Here is a 23128-nt window from a genome sequence, read left to right as displayed (position 1 = left end):
CATTGCTGTGCGCAGGCTTTCTCTAGTTGTGGCGAGCAGGGGCTACTCTGTGTTGCAGTGCGCGGGCTTCTCATTGTGGTGGCTTCTCTTGTTGCGGAGCACAGGCTCTAGGCAGGCGGGCTTCAGTAGTTGTGGCACGCAGGCTTAGTTGCTCCGCGGCATGTGGGATCTTCCCAGACCTGGACTCAAACCCATGTCCCCTGCACTGGCAGGCAGATTCTTAACCACTGCACCACCAGGGAAGTCCTATATATGTTTTACATAACAGATCAACCCTGAAAGTTTCAGTCATTATTCCAAATGTAAAATTTTTTTCAGAAATTTGTTATATAGCTAAAACTAGCAAAGCACAGTTCATGAATAACTGGGAGTAGGATCTGTACTCTGAGAATAGAGAATCCTAAAGAATTAAGCATAACGTTACCGTTCAATATAATGTGCTGATGACGTAGCTTCATTACCATATGAACTCCATCTTGAATCAACAGCATTGACATAAGGGACATAATCTATAGAAATGTAGAAAGAAACAATGATCAGAAAAGTGAAAGATCAGATATAGATGTGAATGTATACTTTTCAAAAAAATCCATATTTATCCAACTAGCCATGTTCTCCTGGCTAAGCCATTTAATTCTGAGTTTACTGTGGCTGTTAAATGAAGAGAAATGTTCTGTATCTAACAGAGTGAGGATTAAAAAGCACAGTGCTAGAACATATCAGGTGAAGTATTAGTTAAATGGATCACCTGATACGCTGATAGGTTTTGTCGCACTTCCTTGGGAAGCAGTGGCCTGGACAGGATCCGTGGTATGGTAACCTGTACGGGAAGATCTAGAAATTGCACCCCATTTTGAGATGATAGGTCCATCACTAAAAGGAATTATTGGATCTTCTTCTTTTGTCCTTCTCTGAGTTTCAAATAAATGCACTCTTCTCTTAACATCTCCACTGTCCAGGTCCTGCATAAATAAAAGAAAATCAATAAAAAGATTGTTGGCAATTACTTCAGCTAATAATACAAGTACATGCTTTCAAAAGACATTAAATTAAGTTTTCTGGTAAATTTAACATTAGCTGTATATCTCAATGATAACCCAACATCTACTTTAAAACACTCAACTATGCCCAAATAATTTAAACATTAAGTGCAATTTATTTCAGGCTTACCTAAATGTAACTCTGCTGCTTACAGATGAGTAACATACCAACGATATGAAGATGAAAGCATTCAATCATTCTAAAACTTGAGTCAACATGCACGACAACCCTTGCCCCCCAAATCATACCATTAACACAGCATTTGAATTAGCAATTACATCTCTGGGCTCTGAATCGATAGCATTTATACAGGAACCTATGGTGCCACAAGACCAGGGGGAATAATGGGAAAGATGATCTTCTTCAAATTTTGTGCCACTCACACTTTCAGAGAACTGATTAAAAAAAGAAAAAAAAAAAAAAGGCACAGGCAATTGGTAAGAAATTTAAATTTACAAACTTGTAACTAAAATAAAGTAACTATTATAGAATTCACAGCACTTTATAGTGAACAATTAAACATTCAATAACTAATATTAAAAACTGTAACAAGTAACAAATGGTATTTATATTATTTGTATTTATATTACGTATTAATAGAAAAGAGAATGCCTTCTCTTTTTTACTTTGTCCTTTAAGAAATCATAAGGAACCCCTGACTGATACTATACAGACCAATCAACAATTTATAGCATGCCTCTAACATGGTAAAAAGTGCTCTAAAAAATGAAAAAAAGCAAAAGAAAACACACACATACACATACACAGATTAATACAAATACATTTTTATATTAAGCAAGTGGCAATTCTTATCACTCTTGTCAAGATGGTTAGCTGCTTTGAAGAAGTACAAGTTTGATGAGATAAATTTGGATCTACTTTAAAAATTCAATATTTATGGATGGAAAAATATGATGTCTAGGATTACTTCAAAATAATCCAGTAGGAAGAGGGGGTGCAAATGAAACAAGATGGGCTGAGTTGATAATTGTGGGTAACGGGTACATGGAGTTTATTACTATTCTCTCTACTTTTGCATATGTTTGAAATTTTTCCTAATGAAGACTAGAAAAAAATTTTATTTTAGTATCTCTAGGGATAGGAAATAAACCAGATGAATCAAAAAAAAAATTAATGGTTTGCTCTAAATGTAACAGTACTGAAAACAGGGTACATTAAAACAATCCTGGTACAAAAACTTGTTTTGAAATGATAAGAACAATAATTAACAGTGATTTAAAACACCATAAATAATACAGCAGGCATTTCTGCACCTCCTGTGAAGTAGGGAAGGAATGTCTCAGATAGACCAGAATTCAAATCCAAGCTACTTATAGGGTGAATTTACTACTTGGGCAAATTACTTAACTTCTCTGAGTAGGATTCCTAACATGCAAAATATGGGTAATACCTGCCCCCTAAGGATTCTGTAAGAATTAAATAAAATAACTGCTTAATACAGTGCCTGGCACAAGTAGGTGCTCAATAAATGGTGGACATAAATCTTATTATTAATAAAAGCCATAAAAATAATGAGAACTATACCGCTGGAAAGATTTTTGAATTCTTGGTGGAAAAAGGACTGTGATTTAGTGGTCTTCAGAGTATCACAATGCCTAGCCATAGTGCTTACATACTCAGTGTTTATTGAATTAAACTCAACTGCCACCAAACCAATGCAAAATATCCAACATAGGTAACTCTGGCTTGAATGAGTGCTCTGAAGTCAGTTGTCTGACCTATCCCTGCAACATCAAGTAATTAAAACCTTTCTTACATCAGTGCGAAAGTCTACACTGAATAGAGGAGAAGGTGGTGTTGGTGACTGTGTTGCCACAGGAAGAGTTGAAGAGACAAGAGGTGCTTTCTGAGTGTGGTACTGTGCCCACTGCTCTGGCTTTCTTCTTATCTGCTCCTCGCAACTGGTCTTCAAATGACCACAAGGTTCCTAAGGGGGGATAAAAGAAACAATCTTAATCATCTAGGGAGTGGTAAATAAATTTAACTATGCTCCGTGGAAATAATGTGAACATTTACTATATTGTTGGGACAAAAAAAAAAAATACAGTAGGGAAGTCACCCTAGCCTATTCTCCATACACTTAAACGAAAGGGTTAATATTTAGTCAAATGTTAAAAGTAAAATCTGAGCACTCACTTTTCTGGTTTAGGAAAATCATATGTATATACGTGGGGATACTAAAAATAGGCCCTGTCTTTGTATTTTGAAGATTTCTTTTTACCTTCCCTTCAGTTTCGTATCCAAACATAACATTTATTGAGCATGAATATGCATCAGGTCCAATTCTAAGAGCTTTGCTTTTTCTGATTTAATCCTCACAACAGCTTTATGAGGTAGGTACTACTATGATTTCCGTCAAATACAAAAAAATTGATATAGAGAAGTCAAGTAAAATTCCATAAGTCACACAATAAGTAAGTGGAGGAGCCAGGATATACACCTGAATGGTCTAACACCAGACTCTAGACTCTTAACCACTACACTATATCAGCATTCCTATTTCCATTATCACTTACCCTTGGTAAAGGCACAGTTGTCCTTGGCTCACTTGGTGGCTGACAAGCCACTGAATAATACCCATCTAATGAGTTATATCTTTCCCGCAAAGACGTCTGATACACAGACGAGTGCATCACATCCATTGGAGGTAAAGAATTGCTTCTAATAATGTCATCTCGTTGGTACATAGGTGGGCGCCAGATGCGCCTGCTGTCGTACACAGGAGCATACATTCCAGAAGGTACTGGAGGAACTGGTCCATACGGCTGCGGAGGAGGAGGTTGGTAAGGAGAAGAATTCATTCGATCTCGAGGCGAAAATGTACTGTAATGATCAGCATATGGCATGGAAGCAGGTGGGAGGGAGGACTCTGGAACATTACTGGACCTCACAAAGCGAGGAACACAGGGAGCCACACCAGCTGGTACTGTTGGAGGTGGTGGGTAGTATCCTTGAAAATTGGAAAAAGGAATATTTAATGTAATCTTAGTAAAATTTAACATTTTGTAATGGTTTAAAGTCTAAAGCAGCCTTTAATGTTGGAAAATAAAATAAGCTTTGAACTTTACTTTAGTTACCTCTGGTTTAGAAAGACACTACACGCTTTCAAGACACCACTATATGAAAATCATTAATGTTCAATAATTTGTTAAACTGCTCCTTAAAAACACTTGATGAGCTATTAACAGATGGCTGGTAAATTTCCTTCTAGGCCATGTATTGCCACAGGTTTTAGATTAAGTAATTAGTTACATCATGGATTCTTAACCTTTTGGGGAGCAGAGGTTAAAGACCTCTTTCACAATCTATATAAGCTGCGCATTGTCTTTCCAAAATTATACTTAAGTATATATAAACCAAACATTTAGTATACTATTTCAGAGGACATACAGAACTCACTAAAGCTCATCCATGGACCCTACATTTGATTCATAGGAATGAGAATCTTAAAACTACTGGTATGTAAAATCACAGATTCTTAGGACAGGAAGAAAACTTAGGGGTCATATAGTCCAAAGGATTAATTTTTTAATGTAGATTTTCTAGATAGATATAAATGATTCACTAACTTATTACAACAAATGTTATATTGTAGTTTCTTTTTTTCTTAGAATTGTCTAAAATTACTTACCTGTCTGTGGGTACTGTGGGACTTCAAAGGGTATCTGAGTCCTTGGATCTTGAAAGTACTGAATGTTTTCAGAATGCTGAGGATATACTGGTACTCTAGTTATAAATGGGCTGGATTTTGGAGGCACAGAATTCAGCTCTGTTCCAACATTAGTGGGCCCAGCTGAGGTAGCCGCTATATTACTTACAGGAGTCTTGGGTGGAGAACCAATTTTACTGGAGAGAAAATTTAACAAGGGCAAATGATAAATCACTATCTATGACTGTTAAAAGTCTTTCTCAGTAGGAATAGTTCATAAAATTATAGTGACCACTAACAGCAAATGCTTCAGGTATTTCCACAGTGACAAATAAGGTCATGAATTTCATTACCACCTTACACTGTTACTTCACAAGATTATAGCAACAGATCTCATACTTTGGTGAGGGTGAAAAACAAAACAAAAAACTGCAAACAAATCCCAGGCACGATGTGACCCACTAGTCCCTTTTTTTTTTTTCTTTTTTTTTTTTTTGAGGTGTGCGGGCCTCTCACTGTTGTGGCCTCTCCCGTTGCGGAGCACAGGCCCCGGATGCGCAGGCCCAGCGGCCACGGCTCACGGGCCCAGCCGCTCCGCGGCATATGGGATCCTCCCAGACCGGGGCACGAACCCGTATCCCCTGCATCGGCAGGCGGACTCTCAACCACTGCGCCACCAGGGAGGCCCACTAGTCCCTTTTTACTCATACTTTAAACAAAGATTTTTCCTACTGGAAGTTTAAAAAAAATCCTGTTCAATAACTTCTCAACAGAAACAATATAGTTTACCAGTTGAATTTTTTGACACAAATAAGACATATGTAAAGGGAAGGACTGCTCTAAATATTAAGCATTAGATTAGCTGAAATGTAAACTTATTGAAGAAAGGCCATTTTTGTCCATTTTGTTAACTGCTACATGCCCAGGATCTAAAACAGTTTCTGGCACACAGGAGGCACTCAGTAAATATTTGTTGGACAAATGGAAAAGTTCCTGCCACGTAGTAGGTACTCAGTAAATATCTGCTAGATGAACAGAATGCCAATGAAATGGTTACTCATTAAATTGATGCAAAACACACAAGCTTTCTTTTTTTAAAAAAAAAAACACAAAGGATTTTCTTTGTTGATTCACCAGGCGATCAGCTCCAGAGGATCTCACCATGGCTTCTTAGGCCCTCTGAAGAGGTCAAACTTTGGCAGAGCTGAGATATGTGGTGATGCAAGAAAAAGATCTTGTTAATGATGCAGGAATTCAATACATTGCATCTCAACTAGATTAGAGGGTTTTTCTCAAACTAGAGAAGCTCTTTTAAAGCAAGAGTATAAATAACAAGGAGTATGGGCTGCCTTTAAGTCTAGCAGAGATTAGTCTAGCAGATGTTTACTTCTATGTGTAATTGTGTATTAAAATGCAGAAAATAAGAAACTGTGGATAATAATAGTAAGTACAAATGGCTTAGAGTTTAAAGATATTTTAGTGCTGTGCTTATATTTTGAAGTTCAATAAAGGCAACAAGGAAAATGATTAGGATTTCCTCTTAACAATAATAAGTAACACTAATCAATTAATGAGTGCATTCCAGGCACTATTCTAAGTGCTTTACATAGATTATCTGGTCCTCCATAGCAGAATGTTATATACCATAAAATTCAGATAAGTACTTTGAAATGACAAATTCTTAGACTTTGCAGGAAAAAGGTACCAAAATCCATGACAAGGTTCATAGCCTTATGAAATCATGCAAGCTATCCCAAAAATCCAGACTCAAGGAAAAAGCTAACTTTCAGTCCCATTCTAGCCAGACAGCTAGATTCTAGATGAATTTAGGATTCTAGGCTGTCCTTTGCAGCAGGCCCTCTTACCTACATGCTTTTGCCTGTCCTGCTTTTTCTACAGACAAGACCCTTCCTTCCTAACTAGCCATACTTTTGGAATGGCTCAGGTGTCATCACCTTACCTCTAAAAAACCTTCCACAATAACTCCAGGTAGAATTATTGTGATTTTTTGTGTTTTAATAACACTTGAAACACAACTCCATTACAGTACCTTTCAGAATATATTATATGATATCTGTTTATGTCTGTCTCCCAAACTACACTGGAAGACTCTTAGAAGCAGGGAGTATATCTACTTCATTTTCATTAACTATGCCAATTGTCCTGGTATTTGGCACATAGTAGAAGATCCATAATTTCTGAATGAATAAATGATTTATTTACCGAGATTTACTTTTTTGAAAGTTGTTTTCTCTAGTCCATCATTTTTTTAAAAACTAAGATATATCTACCCTTGTAAGGTGTACAATTCAGTGATTTCTGGTATATTCCCAAGGCTGTACAACCATCACTGCTATCTTATTCTGATACATTTTTACCACCCCTAAAAGAAACCTGTACTCATTAGCATTCACTCCCCATCCCCTTGTCCCCCAGCCCTAGCAACTATTAATCTACTTTCTGTCTTCTATGGATATGCGTATTCTGGACATTCACATAAATGGAATTCTACAATATGTGGCTTCTGTATCTAGCTTCTTTCACTTAATATAATGTTTTCAAGGTTCATCCATACTGTAGTATGTACTAGTACCTTATTCTTTAATGGCTGAGTAACATTTCACTATGAATATAAAATGGTTTTACAACTTTACCTTGCCAAAACCCTTCAAAAGCTCATTTCCTAAAAATATTTAACACAAGATCTCCATAATCTGGTGCCAACCTACTTATCTAAATCTTATCATATTTCACCCAGCAATATAAAATTTTCCTATTCTTTAATCCAACTCCAATATTGCTTCATTTATGTAAATGCTGTCTCCCCAACTATGTCTTCATAAGTTTCTTAAATGCACAGATATCTTATACATCTCATGTATCTTATTATTTTTTTTCTTTATTTATTTTTAAAATTTTCTTTATTTTTTTTGGCTGTGTTAGATCTCAGTTGCGGCACTCTCATGTATTTTCAAGAGTGCCAAAATCAGAGCTCAGTATTAGTGTGTAAATAACATTTGCTAAACGAGAGAGTGTTCTCTGATTTATCTCTTCGAAGATCTCTCTGAGGAAAAATTATAAGAATCCTCTGATAAACAAATTTCCCAATCACATGATAATTGCAGAAATAAAGAATATAAATGTCTACCTATCCATTTATTATTTGAAATCCCCAGCAATTTACTATGTGCCTAGCATAACACTTTTTCCCCAAAAGGTATATAATAGACATCGACAGACTATTTATGGGCAACATAATCTAAACATGCTTTAGCTCAGATTTTAAGACGCTAAAAGAATACAAAAGCCTGAGATATTAGAGGTGGAAGTAACTTTTCAGATAATTGGAAAGTTTTAAAACTTTTTTCTTTTTTTTTTTTTTTTTTTGTGGTACGTGGGCCTCTCACTGTTGTGGCCTCTCCCGTTGCGGAGCACAGGCTCCGGACGCACAGGCTCAGCGGCCATGGCTCACGGGCCCAGCCGCTCCGCGGCATATGGGATCTTCCCGGACCGGGGCACGAACCCGCGTTCTCTGCATCGGCAGGCGGACTCTCAACCACTGCGCCACCAGGGAAGCCCTAAAAACTTTTTTCTTAAAGAACCAAAACCTTTCCGCCAAATTAAATCTTGTGCTGAAACCCCAAAACAACAATAATGGTAATAATAATAATGGTAGTTATAATAACAGCAGCAGATATTTAGTGAGTGCTATGTGGCAGGCACTGTTCAAAGCAGATTGCAGTATTAACTCATTTAATCCTCACAACCAACATATGAAGCAGGTAGTATTATTATACCAATTTTATGGATAAGTAAACTGAGCAAGACAGATTAAGTAACTGGCCTAAGATCAAACAGCTGGGTAACACTGAGCCAGAATTTGAACCCAGAGTTGGCTTTAAAGATTTCCCGCTTAACAACTACACATCATTACAGAGCATAAAGTGGAACTGTTCTAATTGAAACGGGCTGGAGGCTCAAGCATCTCACCTGCTTAGGTTTCTACTTAGTTCCTTTTTGGCACCTCTATGGACTCAATCCTAAAGTTCAAGGAAATAAGGTGAGAAAAACTCAATTCTGGTCCAACCTCTTCAGTTTACAGTTGAAGAAAACAAAACCCAGAGTTGAAGTGAATTTCCAAGGCCACAGAGCTATTCAATTGCAGATCCAGGACTAGAACTCAACTTTTTTGGTATTTAGTGCTTTTTCTACTACATGAAACATTCTGCATAAAAATTCTGATTAACTGCTTTTCCTCAGGATAAATAAAAATACTCAGGTACTTATAAAAAGGCTAAATTACTCACGTTAAACATTTTTACCTAATACTTACTTTTCAGTTACAGACTCTGCAGAAGGCCCAGCAGCATTCTGACCATTAGTGCCAACCTTCCCCACTTTCTTCACAGTCTCCAGAGCTCTTAATGTACTGTCAGTACTACGTGGAATTAGCTGGGAAACACTGTTTTCTGCATTTGAAATTCCGTTTGTACTTGGAACAATTTTCCCCGTTGTTTCAGTACTTCCTATGACAGAAATGACATTTCCGGCTGTGGTTGTGACAGTGTTGTTTACACCAACTTTATTTAGAAGAGGAAACGTTCTTACAGTTGCATTGATCTTTTTGTTCCTTAATCGATACCTGTTTCAAAAACAATAAACATATCAGTAAATATTTCACTAAATCTTACCCTAAGTAAAAAAAAAAAAAAGGGGGGGAGGGAGCAATAGGAAAAAATGTTAAAAGGAAGAACAACTTTGAAAAACAGGTTTCTTCAGAAACTAACACACCATTGTAAAGCAATTATACTCCAATAAAGATGTTAAAAGTTTCTTCAGCTAAATATCAAATACAGTCTACATCAAACTCTGCTATGATAGCCACATGAAAATGTATCTGCCATATACAATATATATATGTACACACAATACTTATGTATGTAGACACATAATTAATGTAGCAAGAAAAGTACAAATGTATTCAAAAAACTATTTTGAGAGAGTGGGAAGAGATCTTGAAAATTTTGTACAATTGGAATAGAAAGTACACGATATAAAAATGAAAGTAACCATACCAAATTTATTTGGGAATGTAGAATGAAAAGGTATGCAAGAGTTGAAAGAATTCTGTTACCAAATTGTTAAGGCATCATATAATTTTAAAGAGATTAAAAAAAACCCCAAAACTCATTCTTAAACATTACATCAAAATATAGAAATTTAGTATTCTATTTTTCAGATTAGTTTATGACTAAAGCAAAAAGTAAAAGGATTAAAGATATTTCCTGATATTAAATTCAGGGTTTTATTTATGGTGGTCAGATATAATACTCTAATATATGAAGCAACCTGATCTTCGATTCCATTTAAGAAAATTTATTTCCAGTCATACAACAAAAATTTCATTACAATGTAGTCCTAGTCAGTGTTCCCTCCAATATTTTAAAGTGGTGAACAACTATGTTATAGGAATAGAAAGACGACTATGCACATACGGGTTCATAATTACATATACCTAAATTAATCTGATATTAATGTTATATATAACCAAACATATGCTAATTAAATACAAACAGTGTTAGTGATGAGCAATGCCTTCACAACAGTTTCCCTTTTAGTCCTCCAGTATCTATAAACTGCTTCATCATTCAATTCTCCCCATCTCATTCATACACACACACTGACAGAAGCAGCAAAGCTCAGTAAAGACAAGTATTCCCAGATGAGACTGGCTAAAGGTGGAGTGATAGAACATGAAGTTCAAAAAAACCACAGGTTATGGCCAGCTTATATATGTCATCTTATAGATCTGGGGAACCAATGATTACTTCTTGAAGAATGAGGGTTATGAGCAGACCTATATTTTAGAAAGGCAGTTTGGTGGCATGGAGAGGCCAGTGCTTTCCTCAACACACTACTCTGAAACCTGCTCTTCATTCTTCACTTCAAAGGTTCTTGCACAAAATGCCCAGCTGCTCCTTGCTTTCCATTCTCAAAGGATAAATTTCAAATATCCTTAAGATTGCTCTGGCAGGCAAAAAATAAAGTTTTAATTGTGAGTCTCTTAAAAGAGAGGAGTAAGGTAAAGTAAGGGACAAACAGGGATACATACTTGACTCCTGGCATCTAGGCAGCTAAAGACTTAGGCTTGGAATCTGGACCTCACAGTTGAAAAAGCCAATTACTTCCTATTCTTTTAAAGTCATCCATGAGCTCCCTCAAGTATTGGCTCCCTGCCTTACCCAGCTTAGAATCCATTATCTACCATTAATTCCTCCCTTGTAAATACCTTTAACTCCCTTGGTCCAATTACCCTGTTGAACTCACCTGGTAAAACCCCAATCCAATCTGTTGCTTATTCTCTTATTCTGTGTCTGCTCAAGTAGGTGAATGCTGCTAGAGAAAAATCATGCTGACTAAACTCTCTTCAAAATCATGATCAAGTATTTAAAATGGCTAAGCACTACCTTAATACACTTCTCTACTAAATTCACTTTCCTATCTCTAACATCCTTTTCCCTTCCATTCGCCAGAGCCCCGCCACAGCTGATCATGCTGCCTCCCACTTCACAGAGAAAACAGATGACACCAGAGAAGAATTACTTATCTTTCCATCACCAATCCCGCCAACCTTCCTGCTTCTGTAACTACACACTCCACCTAAAATAGGAGGGGAAGAGCTCCTATTCCTAACTCAGGCCAATCTTTCCACTTGCACCCCAGGTCTCAAGCCCATTTGCCTTCTCAAAGACTTCACTCCTATAATTATCTTTTCTTCTCTAGTGCATCACCACTTCATTCAGGTGTCTGCTTAAATGTCATATCCTCTGGGATCCCTTCCCAGACAATCTTATCTAAAATATCTCCCCTTTCCCAATCTCCTTCTCCTTACCTTGTTATTTTTCTTCATAGTGCCAATCAGTACCAGATATTATGTTTTCTATTTATTTAGTTTATGTTGATCTTCTCTATTACAATGTAAGCCCCACGAGAGCAAGAATTCTGCGTTCCTTATTCATCTCTCTATCTTCAGCACAGTGCCTGGTACATGTTAGGTGTTCCATAAATATTTGCCTCATGAATGTGGAGTAATCCTTAAACTTCACATGGCCAAGAGTACTGATTTTCCACCCCCAAGCATTTCCTATTTCAGTAAAAGACATTACTTAGTTATGCAGGCCCCAAACCTTGGAGTCATCCTTGATCTTCTCTTTTCTTTATACCCCACATTCGATCTATCAGTCCTATCAGCTCTACTTCCAAAATATATTACAAATCTGGCTACTTTTCGTCATCTCAATTACTATAGTCCTAGGACCAAGCTACTAATCTCATGCCTGGACCACTGCAGCAGTTTAACTGGTCTACATCATGCAGACACTAGAGTGACATTTCTAAGACAAAATTAAAATCTCATTGTTCCATTTGAATAAAACCCTATAATGGCTTCCAAGATAAAATGCAAACTCCTTGCCAGTGTCCACCAAGCCAATATGGTCTGGCCCTCGCCTAACCTCTACAACATTATCTTTTGCCATTCTTCTCGTTCTCCAGGCACACTCGTCTTCTTTCTAGTTCCTGAACATGACAAGCTTGTTTCCACCTCACTTTCTTTATAGCATTTTATCAGTAACTGAAATTGTCTGTTTACATGTTTACTGTTCTTCTTTCCCCACTAGAAGTACCTCAAATAGTACCTAGCACTTAACAACCACTTTTTAAAATATTTCTTGAGCTGGTTCACCTCAGGCTTTTGATACTCTCCAGAATGCAGCAATTTTGGGGAACAGGATTCCAACACCCTAAATTCTAAAATATATTCACACAAATATTCTTAAGAGAGATTCTGGGCATTTGTTTGGTTAGAGATATGTATAGTAGAGAAAGCAGGCTGGGATAAACTTTATTTAAGTTAAACAAACATTTGCTGAATTCCTTCTGGTACATTACGGGAGCTAAGATAAAGGCTCCACCCTCAAAAAGTCCAGAGTTGGGTAGCAACATGCATTTTTTTAACCAACGAGATAATGACAGCTTCCATTTTCTTAATGCTTTGTATTACCCTGTTTTTCCTTCTTCTTCTTCTTCTTTTATTTAACAGCAACAGAGAGTGTGAAGCTGGTTGGAAATATGAACTATAGATTATTTGCTCTTTCAACATAAATATCCTGAGTTTACATGTCAAATACCTGTTAAGTGCAGAAAATATAAAGATGAATAACACATAAAATAAATGAAGTCCAGTGAAAATACACACCAGTAAATAAATAATTGCAATACAGTGAGAGAACTGGTAGTTATAAAGTTACCAGGTACACAGTACTATGGCAGCACAGTGAAGAAAGCAACGAACACTGCCTGGGAAGTCGGGGAAGTTTTCAGACGGAAGATGCTATCTGAGTATAATCAGGAACAGGAGCTCTCCAAACAGAGAAGAGGAAAGCATATGATATAGTGAACATGCATAAGGGAAAGAAGAGTGAAAGAATTCATATAGTATTAAACTGGATGTACCTTAAAAAAATAAAGAATGCAAAAAGTGGAATAAGGCTGGAAAGCAAGATTGGGCCCAGAACCAGTGATATACTGAGGAACCAATTAAGAATTTAAAGCAGAAGATGGACATGATTAAACCCGTATTTGTCAAAGAAAATCTTGGTTGAGACATAGGGAGATGCATGTAAAAAGCTACATAGCAGGACTTCCCTGGTGGCGCAGTGGTTAAGAATCCACCTGCCAACGCAGGGACATGGGTTCGAGCCCAGTCCAGGAAGACCCCACATGCCGCAGAGCAACGAAGCCCGTGAGCCACAACTACTGAGCCCACGAGCCACAACTACTGAAGCCCACGCACCTAGAACCCATGCTCTGCAACAAGAGAAGCCACCACAATGAGAAGCACACACACTGCAACAAAGAGTAGCTCCCGCTCGCCACAACTAGAGAAAGTCCACGTGCAGCAACGAAGACCCAACACAGCCAAAAATAAATATATAAATTAATTAATTAATCAATTAATTAAGTTAAAAAAAGCTACATAGCAGTAGAATGGACAAATTGGGTAAACACGTGAAACATTAAATGTTGCACCTGGCACAAAATTTGACTGATTAATTTGGCTATTATTATTTTTACTGCTACCATTATAAGTTCAGGCAAGAAATAATAAAGTTCTGAAGTAGGCACTAGAGATGGAGAGCAGGAAGCCAATTTGAAGGTGTCAGAGGTAAAATGGATTTTCAGGTGGGCACCAGTTGTGAGTGGAATGACAATGAAATCACACAGTTTCTTCTCTTTTTTAAGTGCTCCCAAGCAAGGTCCCCTAAAAAGCTCTATTTTAACTAAAAAGCTCTACTTTAGGTATGGACAAGTTCAAAATATCTCAAGTCTAAAAAGTCATCTTGATGTAAAACTCTGTATACATCATATAGAACTGCCTAGACTACATGCAAACAGCACCCTTTTTTTCTTAAGACTCCTGCAGCCTCTCCGGGATCTTCCACTCTGGGGGAGGCAGGGGGATAGTAAGAAGGGAAGCATGTTTCTGCTCTTCTTTTTAATGCACACACATTTATCTTCTATCACACTGCTGTTGCTGTAGAGCTCATTATGTGCAGGGCCCAGTGCTAGCCACTGAAAAGAGGAGACAATAATAAACAAGATGGATATGGTCCATGGACCTTACACTTCAGTAAGGCAGACAAACATTCAATAAATAGATCAGGGGTCAGCAAACTATCACCTATGGGTGAAAGTTGCTTGTTTTTGTAAATAAAGTTTAAAGCCATGCCCATTTTATGCATTGTCTATGGTGGCTTTTTCGCTACAGTGGCAGAGTAGAGTGGTTGACAGAGATCAATGAATGGTTCACCAAGCTGAAAACATTTACTATCTGCATCTACAGAAAAGTTTGTCAACCCCCAAGACAGACCCCGTAAGTTAATTATAATTTTGACAAGCAGGAAAAAGAGGAACCTGGCTTAGTATGAAATACTGGGGGGATGCCCCTGAAAAAGAAAGGATGAGCTAGGCACAGGGAAAGCTCCAAAGGCAAGGCTAGAAGGAACCGCATTATATAAAAGACTTCAGGTGGGAACGAGCATGGCACTGACAAACGGTCAGCGTGGCTTGAGTATACAATAAAATTAGGGAGCGTTGTGAGATGAGATAAAAAAGGTAAGCACAAACTAGATGACGCAGAGTCTTGCGGGCCACAGAGTAGATTTTATATGTTTATCCACAGGGATGTCCAAGTCTCATTACCTGCAATGAGCCTTATGTGTAAAGTTCTCCCTATTTTGTGGGGAATAATGGGATTGGGGGTGGGCAACCATAGCTGTAAGATGACTAGTTAGGAGGCAACTATGGATCAAGAAAAGGGGATGACAGCTTAGACTATAAGGATAGAAAGAAAAAGGAAGAGTCAAGAAATATACAGGAAGGTGAACTGACAGCACTTGGTGACTAAGACAAGCAGGTGAAAGCTGGCAAAGATGACTCCTATAACATGGCACGTACAACTGGCTGGACAGCGTACACTTGGGGATAGCAGATGGAAGATGTTACAAGAAAAGATGTACAAGAGGAGAAAATTAGCTCATACTGGGTTTAAAGTGTCTAAAAACAAAAGAGAGATGTCCATTAAGAGTTGATATAAAGACCAGTTATTCAGTAGAAAGGCTGGAATCAATTTTTGGTGAGATCTCAATGATGAATGTTTTGGTTAAAAAACAAAGTAACAAAAACTTGGAAAACACATATTACAGCTTATATCCATTTACTTTTATGTCTGGGGTAAATGGACATAGAAAAAGGGATTACCCACAGGACAAGAGAAAGGGAAAAGACAGAAAAAAGAATGTTAAAAAGACCAAAAACCATAAAAAGAAAATGTATCTGCTTTACCATTTTACCTGGGACTCAGCTGTTACCTTCAACGGAACCTGAGCAAGTAACAGTGAACATAAGAATACTTTCATTCTGCACAGGTGTTTAGCAGAAACATGGATTCCAGATATACAATGGTCTAAAATATGACACCTGAATAAGGTTCTAAATCACTTATTATGTTAACCATGCTGCCAGAAGCAACAAGGTGTGGTTTCAAAAGAAAAGGTTATTCTTCAATCTAAAGTCTTCCACAATGCAAACTTGATTGCATCTTTGAAACTCATCACAAACCTTAAGACTCTATATAACACTTTCATAATGACCAAAAATTAATCCCAAATAAAAGAGAGTTCTCCTAACTTACTTTTCAAGCTCTTCCTGAGAATGGGCAAAAGTACAATTTGTTCCTCGTGGACACCCTCCTTGCTGTCGCAAATCTCGGCACATGCTAGTCTTATATTTGCTGTTTGGCTGAGGCTATGAAAAGAAAATCAATGTTTGGAAAAGTGAAGATTCCAGTTGTCACTCACTCTTGGGACTCCAGAATTTTATGGTTACACCTTTAATTCTTTTTCACGTTAGATAAGTAATTCTTGTGCTGACACAACTACCACTGCATTGTTTCCTGTTATGAGTTACGTGGCATAACCCTGAGTTGGCATTTTAGATATTCCTTCTGAGGATTATCTGGAACTGGTTCAAATGTTATGTTACTTATTTGTCAGGCAACAAAATGCCCACGAAAATAAAAGGTTTTCTCATCAATTCATTGCTGTCTTAAAATTATGATACCCAAATCAAGCAACCAATTTCAAAAAGCATTAAAAAAGTCATAAGCTTTGTCCACTTAAATGTTCTCAGGAAAAGGGAGAATACAACTTACCCCAGAAGTTAAAAATTAAGAAATACTAATTTATTTGTCAATTTGAGAGTACAACTTTCTTCTAAGGCTTGGAGCTAAGTTCATACAAATAATGAGGCAAAATATAAAAACATCATCATAAGTGCTATAATTTGCATCAAAATCTAAGATGTCATTGTTATTTCTATGACCTTATTTCTATGACCTTAATAAATATGAAACATTCATCTTTCAGTTAAGATTTGAACATTGTAATATCTTCTAATAGAAAAAGGACAGGAGAGGGCTTCCCTGGTGGCCCAGTGGTTGAGAGACCGCCTGCTGATGCAGGGGACACGGGTTCGTGCCCCGGTCCGGGAGGATCCCACATGCTGTGGAGCGGCTAGGCCCGTGAGCCATGGCTGCTGAGCCTGCGCGTCCGGAGCCTGTGCTCCGCAACGGGAGAGGCCACAACAGTGAGAGGTCCGCGTACCACAAAAAAAAAAAAGAAAAAGGACAGGAGAGTGGAAAGATCAATTTGGAGTAGATTTGATACCAGTTGTCACTTACTGCCACCATGACCTTACATATGTTATTTAACCTCTTTAAACTTCAGCTTGGGAACAGCAATTAGCTTGCAGGTGGCTGTGATGATTAGAAATAATATATGTAAAATACTGAACATAGGGACTGGCTCATAGTGATTTAATAAATGGACGTTATTACTAGAATGAAGGATTTTACCTTAAATAATTCCTTCAAAAGTACACTGAAAATACTTATTTATTTACTTCCACACATACACAAACATGAATTCATTGGTATGGCAGCAAAGGAGAAAAAAGTGACAATTTCCCCACATTAGAAGAAAATTTAGACAAAATATTTGGAAGGAATCAGATCTAGAGTTGGTCAAAAAAACCTGCAGTAAACTCATATTCAAGATACGCCTCAAACTGCTGCTGTACTATGAATTATTTATCAGGTGCACTAAAACTTGGGTTTCTTTCAAAAGAAGAGAGACAATAAAAACTTATGTGAGAGTGGAGTCACATAAGGAGTCCATTAACCAAACAGCTTGTTAAGATGTTCAGGATGCTCTGTTAAAAATTTAAGAGCAGGGCTTCCCTGGTGGTGCAGTGGTTGAGAGTCCGCCTGCCAATGCAGGGGACACGGGTTCGTGCCCCAGTCCGGGAAGATCCCACATGCTGCAGAGTGGCTAGGCCCGTGAGCCACGGCCGCTGAGCCTGCGCGTCCGGAGCCCGTGCTCCACAATGGGAGAGGCCACAACAGTGAGAGGCCCGCGTATCGCAAAAAAAAAAAAAAAATTAACAGCAGTCAGAAGTGCAATAAATGTGCTTACCTGAGGTGTCTCATGGCCTTTTCTACTATAATTTTGTATGAAGTCCACAAGGCCATGAACCACTGTTTTAACAGCTACCATTGCATTTTCTAGCTGCTCCCAAGTTGGTGAAACAGCATCTGTATAGTCCACCAAGGGGATGGGATGAGGAAAAGAATTTGTTAGCAGTAGGTCTCTTGTGTTATTTACCTCAAAGGTAGAAAAAGTATAAGTAATTATTTTGTCACATACCTGGATTAGGGTCTATGTTTGCAAGAAGCTCTAAATGAGGCCTCAGTCTATTTAAGTTAGCTGGGTCACCTGTTCGTTGCAAAACAATTGTCAATTCCTGAACGCTCTTTGCAAATGATTCTGGAGACTGCAGCTAACACAAAAAGAAAACAGAATGGTTTTTACTCTGGTTTTTATGACCTGTCTATATTCAAATGCTTTCATTCAGTCAACATACTGAATACGTTTTCAAGTGTCTTCAGATTCCATAGTAGGAGTATCAATGATGAATTAAATTTTCACCTCAGAATCTGCCCTATGAAATTCATCATTAGACACTTAGAAAACTTATTTATTAGCTATCTGGTGTCAGAATATAGATAAATGACAGACTTGGTTAGCCAGGCTGCTTTTATGCTAACATCCTGTATTTGCTTCCCTGTTGCCCCCCTTAGTTTATTTTAAAAGTTAGAAAATAATAAAAAATAAAGATATTTATAAGAGTCTTATACGTAAAAACAGGAATCTCCAATTGGTTGTCTCTTTACTCCCTTCAGAAGATTCAAATACTCTTCAATGTAGCAGAATGATATAAAATCAGCGTCTCTAATTTCACAAACCTTATCAATGATAGACTGCATGTGTGATTTATGCGCCAAGTCACCATACAGAAGTGAAGACCACTGCTCAGGTGAAATACGGAGTCCTGCTTCCATAGCAATATGAACAATTTGGGCGTCATGTTCTCTGCGTAAAGCCTCATAACTCCGAAATTCCTCCTTTAGCTGCATCAGGGAAGAGTCTTCATCCCTTTTGGTAACCTAAAAAATAGAAAGGAGAGAAAAACCCATCAGAATTACTCTGCTCTTCCTCCTTCCCCAAACAACTTTTTCTTTTTTTTAGATGGGGGAGGTACCTATAGCCTATCAGATACTACACGAAGAAGGTACAAAGAAAATAATGTCCTCACCACAAATTCTTTTTGGAACAAAGCAGAACTTACAAAACCTAATACATAGTTCTGCCTTCCTTCAATGAGCTCAGCAGGTGGTAGGGAAGAAACTTGTAAATAGAAAGTTATAGTGTAAGTGCTATTGTAAGACTCTATGGCAACATAAAGGAAAGGCAATTAAATCTGACAGGTGGGGGAGGGAAGGGTGAGTATCAGGGAAGGCTTCCCCCGGCAGAAGGCTACATGAACTGAGTCCCGAAGAATGAATAGGAGTTCCCCAGGCAAAGAAGGGTGAGGAACAGAATTCTAAAAAGAGTAGCAAGTGGTAAACAGAAACATGAATGAGCAGAGCACGTGGAATTAAAGGCTAAGATGTAGGCTGGAGAAGAGTCACAGAGGGCCTTGTATACTATGGTGAGAAATTTGGGGACAGGCACAATTTGTTTTATTGCACTTAATTTATTGTGCTTCACCGATAGGTACTGCGTCTTTTACAAACCAAAGGTCTGTGACAACTCTGTGTCAAGCAAATCTATTGGCGCCATTTTTCCAACAGCATTTACTCACTTCATGTTTCTGTGTTACATTTTGGTTAATTTTTGCGATATTTCAAACTTCATTATTATTACTTTTGTTATGGTGATCTGTGATCAATGATATTTTATGTTACTATTGTTGTTTTGGGGCGCCATGAACCACATCCATAAAAGATGGTGAACTTAATTGATAAATGTGTGTTCTGACTGCTCCATCAACCGGTGTTCCCCTGCCTCTTTCCCTCTCCTCAGGTCTCCCTATTCCCTGAGACACAACAATATTGAAAGTAGGCCAGTTAATAGCCCCACAATGGGCTTCAAGTGAAAGGAAGAGTCACATCTCTCACTTTAAATCAAAAGCTAGAAATGATTAAGCTTAGTGAGGAAGGCATGTTGAAAGCCAAGACAGGCTGAAACCTAGGCCTCTTGTGCCAAGAGCTAGCCAAGTGGTGAATGCAAAGGAGAAGTTCTTAAAGGAAATTAAAAGTACTACTCCAGTGAACACACAAATGATAAGAAAGCTGATATGCTGATATGGAGAAAGTTTTATTGGTTTGGATAGAAGATCAAACCAGCCACAACATTCCCTTAAGCCAAAGCCTAATCCACAGCAAGTCCTAACTCCCCTTAATTCTCTGAAGGCTGAGAGACGTGAGGAAACTGCAGAAGAAAAGTCTGAAGATAGCAGTGGTTGGTTCATGAGGTTTAAGGAAAGAAGCCGACTCTGTAACATAAAATTACAAGATGAAGCAAGCCCGAAGTGCTAACGTAGAAACTGCCGGAAGTGCTAATGTAGAAACTGCAGCAAGTTATACAGAAGATCTAGCTAAGATAATTAATGAAAGAGGCTACACTAAAGCACAGATTTTTCAATGTAAATGAAACAGTCCTGTATTGGAAGAAGACGCTATCTAGGACTTTCATAGCTAGAGAGGAGAAGTCAGTGCCTGTCTTCAGAGCTTCAAAGCTTCTCCTGTTGAGAGCTAATGCAGCTGGTGACATTAAATTGAAGGCAATCTTCATTTACCTTTCCAAAAATCCTAGCTAGGGCCCTTAAGAACTACGCTAAATCTACTCTGCCTGTACTCTAGAAATGGAACAACAAAGCCCAAATGACAGCACATCTGCTTACAATACGGTTGACTAGATATTTTAAGCCCACTGATGAGATCTACTGCTTAGAAAAAAAGATTCTTTTCAAAATATTACTGCTCGTTGACAATGCACCTGGTCATTCAAGCGCTCCAATGGAGATATACAATGAGATTAATGTTGTTTTCATGCCTGCTAACATAACATCCATTCTGCAGCCCATGGATCAAGGAGTAATTCTGACTTTCAAGTCTTATTAGTTAAGAGATACATTTTATAAGGCTAGAGCTGCCATAGATAGTAATTCCTTTGATGGATCTGGGCAAAGAAAACTGAAAACCAGTTGGAAAGGATTCACCCATTCTAGATGCCACTAAGAACATTCGTGATTCACAGAAAGAGGTTAAAATATCAACATTAACAGGAGTTTGGAGGAAGATGATTCCAGCCCTCATGGATGACTTTGAAGGGTTCAAGACTTCAGTGGAGGAAGTAACTGCAGATGTGGTGGAAACAGCAAGAGAACGAGAATTGAAGTGGAGCCTAAATATGTGACTGAATTGCTGCAATCTCATGATAAACCTTTAATGGTTGAGGAGTTGCTTCTTATGCATGAGCAAAGAAAATGGTTTCTTGAGATGGAACGGTGAAGATGCTGTGAAGACTGTTGAAATGATAACAAAAGATTTAGAATATCACATAAATTTAGTTGATAAAGCAGCAGTGAGGTTTGAGAGGATTAACTCCAATTTGAAAGAAGTTTTGCTGTGGGTAAAATGCTATCAAACAGCATTGCATGCTACAGAGAAATCATTTGTGAAAGGAAGAGTCAATCAGTGGGGCAAATTTCACTGTTGTCTTATTTTAAGAAATTGCCATAAACACCCCAACCTTCAGCAACCACCACCCTGATCAGTCAGCAGCCATCAACACTGAGGCAAGACTCTCCACCAACAAAGACTACGACTTGCTGAAGGCTCAGATGATGGTTAGCATTTTTTAGCAATAAAGTATTTTTTAATTAAAGTACATACATTTTTGGCATCATGATATTGCACACAATAGACTACAGTATAGTGTAAACGTAACTTTTATACATACTGGGAAGCCAAAAAATTTATGACTCGCTTTATTGCTATATTCGCTTTATTGCTATATTCGCCTTATTGCAGTGGTATGGAACAGAACCTGCAATATCTGAGGTATGACTATACTATCCTGTAGGGAATGGGAAACCACTGAGGACTTTTAAGTAGAAGAGGGACATGATGGTTAGGCAAACATTAGTGCTATGGGTGATGATTAAGAAATTTTCTGCCACCACAAAAATTATTAGGGTATTTTTATAGCTTTAATCTATACTTAAGTGATAAAAAACATAAATTCAAAAGGTAGAGTTTCACATGTCCTAGTAACTGTCTAATTATCTAAACATGCAGGTATGTGGCTAGATAATTTCCACAATAAATGATATACACTTATTTCTGAACCATTAAAACTTGCTAATGGCCACAGTGAAATTTGATACCTGGTTAGAATTTAGAATACCTAGGCCTAGTACAGGCTCTGAAACTTAGATTGAACAAATAGTTCAAACTATTCAAACTGATGATTTTCTCATCAGGAAACGAAAATCTCCCTAGACCACCTCACTGGTAGTCTTGATTGCTGTTGTTGGCACATGAGACAGAAGTAATATGACCCCAAGAACATGAAGGTGGGGAAATCAAGTTATCATCTGAGAGTTAACTTAATAGTATCAGTTCACAATTCTCTTTGAGAATATATGAATACATTATAAAGTATGGGACACCCAAAATTCTCATCAACACAGTCTTACGTAGAATTTAAGAAAGAGCAGAGTATAACTTAGAAATCACAAAATAATCTACTTAAAGAAACACTGAGGAGGGACTTCCCTGGTGGCGCAGTGGGTAAGACTTCACGCTCCCAATGCAGGGGACCTGGGTTCGATCCCTCGTCAGGGAACTAGATCCCACACGCATGCCACAACTAAGAGTTCTCATGCTGCAACTAAGGAGCCCACGTGCCGCAACTAAGGAGCCCGCCTGATGCAACTAAGACCTGGTGCAACCAAATAAATAAATACATATTAAAAAAAAAGAAAGAAACACTGAGGAAACAAAAGGAGGAATTATTAATCCAAAACAGAAAAAAGAAACCCAAAAAACCAGAGGATGGTAACATTCATCCAACCACCAAGGTACAGGGTGCCTCCTGGGCAGCATGAACATCTATCCACCTGAGTTGTAAGATGTATACAGGTGGCTAACAGAGCCTGGTCCTATTGAAGTTCTATAAACATGCATCAAAATCACCTATGAAGCTTTGAAAACTACAATTTCAGGTAATCAGAATCCCTGGTTTCAAGGACCGCATAATTAACAAGCATATATGAATGCTCAAGTCTCACTGGTATATTCTGGTATCAGATATACCAAATCAAAATATCTAGGGATGGGACCCACAAATGTATACTCTTCAAAACTCCAGAGGTGATTCTGATGGGTAT

At 37.9% G+C, this 23128-nt stretch overlaps 1 protein-coding gene across 1 annotated transcript in view; it reads right to left on the bottom strand.

Annotated features, from left to right (window-relative positions):
* Nucleotides 1–23128, bottom strand: part of RC3H2 (ring finger and CCCH-type domains 2) — a 52358-nt gene that overhangs the window by 7190 nt on the left and 22040 nt on the right. The window contains exons 6-16 of the mRNA XM_082622070.1: nucleotides 18636–18836; nucleotides 18037–18169; nucleotides 17806–17924; nucleotides 15966–16078; nucleotides 9045–9353; nucleotides 4694–4908; nucleotides 3579–4012; nucleotides 2819–2989; nucleotides 1290–1436; nucleotides 749–962; nucleotides 425–509 (exon numbers count right to left, since the gene is read on the bottom strand). Of these exons, the coding sequence (XP_082478196.1) occupies nucleotides 425–509; nucleotides 749–962; nucleotides 1290–1436; nucleotides 2819–2989; nucleotides 3579–4012; nucleotides 4694–4908; nucleotides 9045–9353; nucleotides 15966–16078; nucleotides 17806–17924; nucleotides 18037–18169; nucleotides 18636–18836 (2141 nt within the window). The remainder of the gene's footprint in view (nucleotides 1–424; nucleotides 510–748; nucleotides 963–1289; nucleotides 1437–2818; nucleotides 2990–3578; nucleotides 4013–4693; nucleotides 4909–9044; nucleotides 9354–15965; nucleotides 16079–17805; nucleotides 17925–18036; nucleotides 18170–18635; nucleotides 18837–23128) is intronic.

The sequence above is a fragment of the Mesoplodon mirus genome (assembly GCF_964341445.2).
Source record: "Mesoplodon mirus genome assembly, chromosome: 1".
Classification (NCBI taxonomy): domain Eukaryota; kingdom Metazoa; phylum Chordata; class Mammalia; order Artiodactyla; family Ziphiidae; genus Mesoplodon; species Mesoplodon mirus.
Note: the sequence above shows the minus strand (reverse complement) of the source record. Positions and strands in the feature narration are given on the sequence as shown.